This window comes from Montipora foliosa, chromosome 11 (genome assembly GCF_036669935.1).
Source record: "Montipora foliosa isolate CH-2021 chromosome 11, ASM3666993v2, whole genome shotgun sequence".
Classification (NCBI taxonomy): domain Eukaryota; kingdom Metazoa; phylum Cnidaria; class Anthozoa; order Scleractinia; family Acroporidae; genus Montipora; species Montipora foliosa.
The window spans coordinates 44,098,853-44,108,852 of NC_090879.1; the positions used below are offsets into that span (position 1 = coordinate 44,098,853).

General features: G+C 39.6%; 1 protein-coding gene across 1 annotated transcript in view; it reads right to left on the reverse strand.

Moving 5' to 3' along the window:
- The window catches only part of LOC137975835 (adenosine receptor A3-like), a 4,744-nt gene extending 1,162 nt beyond the window's left edge, over nucleotides 1-3,582 (reverse strand). Inside the window, exons 1-2 of the mRNA XM_068823029.1 lie at nucleotides 3,517-3,582; nucleotides 1-3,409 (exon numbers count right to left, since the gene is read on the reverse strand). The exon at nucleotides 1-3,409 is cut by the window's left edge and continues 1,162 nt beyond it. Coding sequence (XP_068679130.1) covers nucleotides 2,194-3,156 — 963 coding nt within the window. The 5' untranslated portion in view covers nucleotides 3,157-3,409; nucleotides 3,517-3,582 and the 3' untranslated portion in view covers nucleotides 1-2,193. The remainder of the gene's footprint in view (nucleotides 3,410-3,516) is intronic.
- Nucleotides 3,583-10,000: the final 6,418 nt, after the last annotated feature.

The following is a 10,000-nucleotide window of genomic DNA, read 5'->3' on the forward strand; positions in this document are numbered from 1 at the left end:
CATGAAGACGATGCACTTAATTATGTAAAGAACGTCTATCGAAAGTATTGAGGCTTGTGCAATGTGGCTAAAAATGGAAAGTTTAGAGTAAAGAGGTGACGATGTCACAAAAACTAAATTTTTCAAAGCTTGAACTTTGTTGCAATTCTCTGTGCGATTACTACCAAAAATGTCCCTTGCTGCAAACAATCAGGAGGTGCGCGATCGTCATTTGCGCATATGACATATCAAATCCCAGATGCTCATCCACGTATGATGTAATTCAAAACAGCGCTGAAAAAGCAGAGAAGCAAAAAAAAAAACGAAAACTTGCAAGAGATCACTCTATGCACAGGATGCCTAAGATTATAAATTGCGTTCTCCTAATATCGAACGCAAATATTACAGGAAGCTATCTTGTCAATAATCTTGCCGTAATTCATCTTTCCCACTGTGAAAATGACTTGAAAGTCTTGAGGTTCCCCTACGATTTTCAATATTTAAATATAATAATCGCAGATGGCCGCTCCTCGTGTGGCTCATTAGCATTTGGCACGGAGGTCAGTACTGGCTACGTCGCAGCAAGGATTTCAGCGAAAAGAGGCGCAAAGGGAGCATTTTTACCTCTGAAACGAATTTTACACCGCCGCCGTGCTGGCATATTTTCCATTTACGGGTAGTCTTGTCAGTATAATTTACCAGTATACACTAGTTCTATCACTTAAACTCAGTCTCAAAGTACATATTATTATTATTCAAACAAACTCAGTCGGTCAACTTATGAAAAAAAGACAAATATACAACTACAACAAAAAATATAACTGTAAAGCCAAATGATATGTGACTACATTAAGTCCTCACATTAAAACTTATCTTAGCGGAAGTGTCATTGGTTCATGCAGCTAGTTTCTAGTTAAGTCATCAAAATCTTTTAATTATGCTGAAGGTTTGACCATTGACAGAATAGACATGGACTTCCTCTCTATGGAAGACCGTCCTCAACGTGCCTTCTCTAGAGAAAACCTCCAAAATTGCCACGGCATTCGGCCTAACAATTGGGAGTACAAGTGGTGACAAAGTCTGCATGACATAGCCTCTGATATAGCAAGTGAAACTAGTCATCCCAACCCCGGATCAGTTGATGCATCCATGTGATGAAAAAAAAAAACATTTCTGTTGAGCCAAAACGGGGCATTTCACACTAAATAACTACTCAAATACTGTGCCTTGTCAGGTTTTAATGAAGAGATTTGACATATGGGTGGATCAATTCCTTTCCGGTGCGGTTAGTACCCACTGACGTAGACAACGACTAGCTGTCATAAGGCCTGGGGTGTCACCTTAAGCTTATATACCACTGTGTCAACTTTCGCTGAAACACGTCCTTTACCGATATCGATTGAGTTTTGTCTTGCCTGGATCGACAAACTCCAGGTTAAGTTGCCATCTAGCTTGTTGCCATTTTTTAATGTCCTTCACGGAATCAATCGCGATAGTATTCTACATGTCCCTTAACAAGGCGCAGTGATACGCTTGTAGGTTGGTGAAATTCCGATTCAAGCCATGATTATCCATTGCCATCTAGCGGATTACGCGGAAGATGTAGCATAAGTACTGCGTATTTTTTTGTTAATATGCAGAATCTGAAATTCAATTTCCAACCAACGATTCCGTTTTTGGTGCCGCCAATCACGTTGGCAGCGACAGTTTCCGGATCGTTACAATCTTAAATCCACAGCTGAAGTGCATCAGGATCACATTGCTGGATTTGTTTGCATAAGAGATACACCTATTTTCGATTCACAGCGATATGTGAGACATAAAATTAAATGTCCTAAAAAGGGCATCCGCTGAGGAACCATAAAAAAGCACAACTTGAAATCCTAAACAAAATACTTACTCTTGGCTTATTGTTAGCTTAGATTTATCGATAAAGTCTACTCTAATTACTTCAGTTATGACACCAGACGGCATAACGCAATAAATCAGCTAGCTTTGAATACAGATTTCCACTGGTTTTGAGAAGTATTATCTCTATTTTTTTTCTCTTTAGTTCTTCATGACATTCAACTTGCTAAATTCCATGTCGTAAATTTTATAGCAATGTTAAATAACAACAACTTATGGGTGAAAACTCGACAAAAACAATTGTACCGAAGGATTGACTCTCAAGCAAACTTTAACTGCATGCGACGCAAAACAAACCGCGCGGTGTCAGGTACAAGCACGCGAGCTACAAATTTGTTGAATAGTCTCCTTCATTGCTTTTTTCACTGACCTCATCTTCCAACAGTAAAGCACCGGGTTTAATGAGGAGTTGAAATAAAGCAAAGTTCCCACATATCTCCACAAAACAAGAAGCCACACACTGGGCTCCCTGAATCTACGAGAAAGAACAACCGCTGTGACAAAATACGGTGTGTAGCAAACAGCCAAGGCCAACTGCACCCATAATACAGTGTAAACTGTCTTTTTATAAAGTACCGCGTTTAGTGGCGTTGTTTGCTTCGGTTGTCTTTGCCAGAAAGCACGACAATCAACTTGATTTTGATTACGGCACAACACAAGAAAAATTTTTCCGTAGGAGAAAGCAGATATTGCCAGACACGAAAATAGCACTATAAACCCATACCAGGTGATTATTATGTCACTAACTAAAGACATAGCCGTAAACACAAGGGACACAACCCAAAAGAAGGTTACAGCAACATATGTCCTCTTCAGGGTGACAAATCGTCTGTATCTGAGCCTTAGGCGTGAATACAAGGCAAACAGCCTTTCCAAGTTTATTGCCGTTGATGTAAGCATGGATACCATGCACAATGGATAACCTGTTAAAAAGCGTATGGTACTAGCATAACGACAAACGTGAATATGTTGTTTAACTTCTGGCATCAATGCGACGGCAGTCAGAGGCTGCGAAATGATACCAACACACAGATCCGTTGTAGCCAAGGTACGAAACAAGAGTTTTGACGGTGGCTGAAGCGAGGACACCTTCTTAAGAGCGACTAAGAAGGTGGCATTTCCAATTAATGCTGTGACAGACAGGAAAATGTTAATAGCTGCAGCCCATCGAAGTTCACCGTGAATTCCGTCTGTGAGTTCCGATGAACAAAGAAAATCTGTCATAGTTTTCCTGTGTTCATATATCGTAGAATAGTTGGCGGTCGCCATTTCGTCTGAAGTGAATTAAACCAGCAGACAATCGTAAACTCGAACGCAAATCTCGAATAAATTGGTGTCTCGGGTCTTTATTAATAATTAATGTCAAATTGATGGTGGTTGATGAGTCTCTTTACAACTCTCTCGAGTGTAAAGTACCAAATGACCCACATTGCAAACTTCTAAAAGCAGGGCTCCTCCAGGACTCCTGGTTTCGCAGAACTCTGTGATCTCCACTAACTCAGCGGATATTAAATCCTTTTTTCTGCAAAAGAAAAAAACACCAACTGAAAAATTACATTTTGAAACACTACTCTTCAAGAACGCTTGACATTATTTGAACGGCCTAAAATATGTTATGATGTGCCCTACTGTATTCATCACGGGTTTAACTTTACAAAGAGCTCTTCAAAGGAGGAAAAATATCGTCGTGGCGCGTGAAAAATATATGAGATCCTTTGAATTTCCGTGACATTTTCGTTGAAATGCTAATATCAACCCCCTGACATTTTTATCGTCTAACAAAGATTATTACTACCCTTTTTTTAAATAAGAATATATTTTATAAGAATATCAAGGCTGAAATTTGCGAAGTTTTAAGAATATTTTAAGAACAAAGCCGAGGCTGAGATTTTGAAAAGGATAGATATAATTTTGCGTGTTGAAACATCTGTAAATACAATACAATTTTATGTTTTTAACTTAACCGTATAAAATTATTCCTTTCTCTGAACGACAAAACTAGCCAACAAAACGAAAAAACCTGCACTAGCTATAGTGTTCAACGCTAATGACAGTTCGATGAACGGTACATGTGATACATATGTACAGTATTCAGCACAAAAGACATAAACTAAACCGCAAAAAAGTATTATGACAAATTCTTTCTTTCTTAAATTACAAAACCTAGCGAGAACAGATCTAGATACCAAACACTTGTAATTGATACTCCAATAAATTCTAAAACGGAAATGTCATAACCTATAACTTAAGAATAATACAAGACTATTTTCAGCATAAAATCGGCAGAAAAATAAGAACATTCAGCCTGGGCCGGAAAAACAATATTCTTATTAAAAAAAAAAGATTGTAGTCCATGTCCGCTCAAACAGTTTCTTGTCGTTACTTATGACGCAAATCGTTTTTGTTTCAGTTTTTATAAAGAGGTCCCTATAAGATAATAATTTCGAAATGGTGGCAAGACCATTTCCAAGTCCAAATTTGTACAAAAAGCCACTAGCGGTTGCAAGTTTTTTTAGAAATCCCCGTCTCTGCTACTAATGTAAGTTATGAGAGGGCAGATGATAATTTTAGACTATCAATATGTTGTATGAAGCAGTTAATCATCAACTGAAGAACGGAGGCAATGAAGACATAGCGAGATATAATTTGCAGTTGAATGGGATTGCTTACCCAAGTGTCCGACGAAAAAGGCCTGCTATCACCTGGCACATAAAAGCATTCTGAATGGTAAAGGGGAGGGGCGATTGTGTCCTATTCCTCTACGTCACCGTCAGAGTTTCGAAGCAAGCAACCGTGGACAATTTTCCTGTCGGTGTACGTTGGATCAGTGGCTTGATCTGATCGGCATTATTTCAAGTTGAGAAACTAAATATTTTAAGCAAAAGCCGATACAACGTAGATTTGATTTTAGTGATGTACTATATTTGGGCTGGCCAAACCAGCCTTCTTCAGGTACAATGAGAGTTTACATTGAATTGCTTCCATGTACATATATATATTTAGTAAATGGATGCTGACGTAATACTGGAAAAAATGTGATAAAACATGGCAGTTACAAAGATTTTGAATTTTGCTCTAAGGAACGCCCCATTCCAACCTCATACTTGGTTGAGATACATCGATGATATTTTTATGATCTGGACTGAAAGTCCGGAGAACCTTAAAATTTTCATTGATTATGTCAATAACATTCACCCTACCATTAAATTCACTAGCTCACACTCTCCCACTAGTGTTCCTCTCCTTGACGTTAACGTCTCACTAACTAGTGACGGAAACATAAATACAGACCTATACACGAAACCCACGGACAAACACCAACATTTACTTTATTCCTCTTGTCATCCTCTACGCACAAAAAAAGCCATCCCTTTCAGCCTAGCACTCCGCCTACGACGAATTTGTTCTACCGACGAAACGTTCAAGATTCGCACCACGGAACTAACGACATACCTTCTGAAACGAGGATACAAACGCAACTTTGTTACTAAACAAATACAACGGGCTGCAGACATTCCCCGCACACATACCCTACGACCTAAACAGACAGACAAACCCAAACGCATACCTTTCATAACGACCTATAATCCATCACTTTCTTCCATCTTCAACATAATAAAAAAACACTACAATCTACTTCTTTCTTCTGACCGCTGCAAAAATGCTTTCCTCCATCTACCTGTTGTGGCTTTCAGGCGCTCCCCTAACCTTCGAGACCTGCTGGTTACAGCTAAACTGTCCCCCAATGTAACTCATTCTAATTCCACACTTCCTTCCGATTCTTTTCGCTGTGGCAAAAACTGCGCTACCTGTCCTTACATTTTCCATGGACTAGCCAACTACAAATTCTGCTCTACTGGCGAAACCCGCTCCATTAATTTCCACATAACTTGCGAAACTAAAAACCTTATCTACATGATTCAATGCAACAGATGCCATCTACAGTACATAGGAGAAACTAAACGACGTTTAAAAGACACTTTTAATGAACACCGCCGCACTTTAGATAACGCTAACACCAAATCCAAACCTACTACAGTTGCAGTACATTTCCTCTCCTCTCCCCACAACATCTCCAAGGACATGCAATTAATCCCTATCGAAAAAATATTTTCTAACAGAGACTCGATCCGTAAGGCCAGGGAAGCTTTTTTAATTTTAAAAGGCAGGACAATTGATCCCAACGGTCTTAATATCCGCGAAGAAACGTATTAGATTTCAGTTTATTATTTTGAGTGTTTCCGTTATTTTTCCGTGACTCTTAGTATTTGAATTCAAAATATTTGTAACTGCCATGTTTTGTCACATTTTTTCCAGTATTACGTCAGCATCCATTTACTATATGTATATATATGTACATAGAAGCAATTCAATGTAAACTCTCATTGTACCTGAAGAAGGCTGGTTTGGCCAGCCGAAATATAGTACATCACTAAAATCAAATCTACGTTGTATCGGCTTTTACCGTCAGAGTCACTGTCGTCATCATCATCTATACTAAATGTATCGACATAAGTACCCCCACCAGTATCCTCCTCGGAGTCTTGACCCCCTTCACTAGCCCCACAACAATTGCAAGGAGTCGGATTGCATTCGTTGCAGTGGAATTTAGCGTAGGCTTAGCTACATAATTCCCAAAAAATTCTTTTAGAAATGTCTAAAATTTTCCAAAAACTCTCTAAAATTCTCGAAAATTCTTATAAATTTAATTTCTTATAGCGCTATAACAAGAAACAATGAGTTGTAAATCGTAAAACATTTATTGCTAGTGTTTAAAAGTTGCAAAAACCTCATTTTACATTTGCTTATATATGTATTTATCTTTCTTTTTAAACGAATGTCGTATGTAAACTTTCTCTTGAATCGTACAAGACTTCAAGGTAAAACCTTCACACTGAACCTATGTTTGAGACTCTGACCAGCTCCTGATTAGTCACTTTAATATTAAGATATCAAGACCAACTGCCATCGATGTGGACTGGGTGAGGGTTGTACCGTTCTTGAGTTTGATTGATGTAATACAATCTCTGAAGGATGAGTTCCCACATTACATTGTCTGGGCCAATTCTACACCTGCTGTATTCGACGACTTGACTGACACGCTGCCTTGGTGGAAGGCTACCGCGCAGGATGTACCATGTTGGGCTGGAGCTGTGCAGAAGATGGTTCTCGTACAACGGTCATCAGCTACTGCAGAGCGGTTTTTTTCTTTGCTGGTCACCATGTTTGGGGACCAGAAGCGTGAGGCCTTGAGGCAGCCTTGATGCTACGCATAAAAAGTCGCTAGTTTGGAGGCTAAAGCAACATGTCGATAGTTTTGTATTTTGTTGATTTGGAAATCAGCACAACGGAAATACTGTGTGGAAATTGTTCTTGTTCTAATTATGTATCTTGGACTGAAGAGCTGTGCAGCTTTAAACAGGGCCACAGACTGCAACACGGTTGGATCAGTTGGATCAGTGTTAAGGCGTGAAATATGTAAACACAGGCTGGAGACATTGATGGAGCCCATAGTTGTACCACTGATACTGTAGGGCTGGGCTGAGAGGAAAGAGCTCTTGCACTGCAGCTGTCAACTTGGATAAATGCTTTAAGCTGCTCATTTATTTATTTATCTAATCTTTATTTAACCACGGTACAATTCATCAGCAATATAAAACCGTATATACAATTAAAAAATTTAAAACCAAGTATAGATAAAACTGTGTAAACTACATTAACTATCTTACTCAATATCAAAAAATAAAAGCTGCTTTCCATGAATGCCGTGTTTAGAATATGGGCCTAGATAACCTCTTTAATTGTGCAGTCGTTTGAATTGACTGAAGGACTCTGCTTTCCTTAGTTCTAATGGCAAACTGCGCCACTATAGCTAAAGCTGTTTTTGTAGTAGTTTGTGCGCGGTTGCGGAACCTTTACCTTATTCACAGAGTCTCTCAAACAATAACCAGAGTCGCGATGGACAAATTTCGAGCAGAGATACTCAGGTGCTAGTCCCTGTAGGGATTTAAATACCATTGTTGCTCTTTCAATTTGCCTTTGAGAGACTAGGGATTACCATCCTAAGAGTTCAAATAAATTCTTGACATCAGCGTCATAGTTAGAGTACGTCAAGACACGGGCTGCTCTGTTTTGTAGTTTCTGCAGTTTGTCCTGCAAAGTTACTCCACAGTTACCCCAATGAAGCTTTTGATAGGCAATGAAGAATAGGTCACCATCCCCTTCCAAAGTGCACGTTGCTTTAACGAACCTCTCCAGTTCCATCAACACTGCCAGCTCTTGTCTGAGTTTTGTAGGGTATTGCTGCTTGACATATTTTAAATTCCGTTGTGAAGCGTTTGCTAATTCTTTGTCACTTCCTAGGAATACAGGAACATACCTCCATTCCTCAAATACCACTTTGAGACATTCCCAGAGGCTCCACCATCGAGTGGCGTTGTATCTTGGCATCTCTCGTCCTTGGATGTTTTTGAAAGCCCGGCTTGCTTTCAGGCTGGTGGTAAACATTCCATTCCACAACGACATAAATGATGTAACTGCTGAGGTGACACATTTGGTACAAACACGCGATCTAAAAAGTGGGACATACACCCGACATCCATCATATCTGGTTACAGAATAGACACTGTTCTAAGAGCCTTACTGTGTTCACTGGGGCGCGATCTCTCACCCAGCTTCCAGTGCAGAACTTCAATAATTATTTTGGCAAATTCGTCACCATTAACAGAGCTCTTAACGAGTTGACATCGCACTAGGCGCATTTTGACTTCCCATTCATGGACATAACGGATCAACATAGTCAGAGCTTCCCCATCTCTAGTCGTTCCATCAAATATAATTGATACATCCTTTCCCAGTGTTCTTTGGCAATAGATTTGTACTCCTCTTCGAGGATGAAAGGGATAAGCTCTCGCATGTTTGACGGAGAGGTGAGGGTCACACCTGCTTCTTGAAAGTCTCTAAAGTACTCAAGTCGGTAAAGGGGAGTCCCACTCTTCAAGAAGGCTTGCACAATCTTTATTCGATATACTAGTAGGCGTGGGTAGCGTTTCTCCCTTTGGATGGTGGTCTTTGTCAAACTTGTCCAATGCCTCAGCAATGTCCATTTCCCTTTTCTTTGCTTTGGCAAGCTTTTCTTTGTTTGCACTGTGCGTTTTACTCGTGATATGGCCTTTAATAACTGATTTAGTCACAGATAGTTCTTCTTTACAAGCCTACAGAAGAAAACGATATTGCTAACTACTTTAAAAGACTCCTAACTGAACTCTTCAAGTCGTTTCTTGGCTGAGAAACACTGAGAAACACTTCGTCGATTCCCTCCTTTTCCGCCTCTGTTTACATTTGATTTTTCTCTTTCTCGAGAAATCACTACTATCGGGTGGTCTAAGAATGTCTAGCACTGAAACCACTTGTTCTCTCTCGCTTCTGCTAAGTTAGTAGATGGCTCACATTCCTTACAAGAATCTGCAAAGTCTGTCATATTCGCTATTAAACAAAGACTACGGTGAGAAACCGCTGCGTAGATGCATTGTAGGACCCCTTTTGGGTTTTTGCCTGTGAAAGTTTCCAAAATGTCAGGTGAAAGTTCAAATTGCTGTAAAATTCTCGAAATTGTCAAATTTTTCTTGAGTGTTTCTAAAATTCTTTTTTACGTCTAAAATTCCCCAAAGAAATCCGGTATCATGTAACTAAGCCTAATTTAGCGAAGTCGATTCGTGCTAGTGAAGCCGTATTAGATATAGGGATGTTGTTTAGGTAGGGAACTTTGAGGTTCAAAAACAAGTCTGTTAGCATCAGAAAGGTCCTCACTCTCACATGGTACTGGCCAGGACGCAAGAAGACGGCTTGAAATATTTGATATCAGGAATTTTGAGCAGAACTAATACCGATCAACCTCTGATAATGCAAATCCGATTCGCACCAAGGACTCTTCATCTCCCAGTTCTCAGTGATCAAATCCTATTTTTCCATCGAAAAATCAGGTCAATCCCAGCTCCCATTTTACCCCTTCATGACCCTCATTTCCCGCTGTGAAAATAAGAGTGTCAAACATCTGCACCATAAAATAAACTTGGTAATGCGAAGAAACGAATGGGACAGAACACAATTTGAC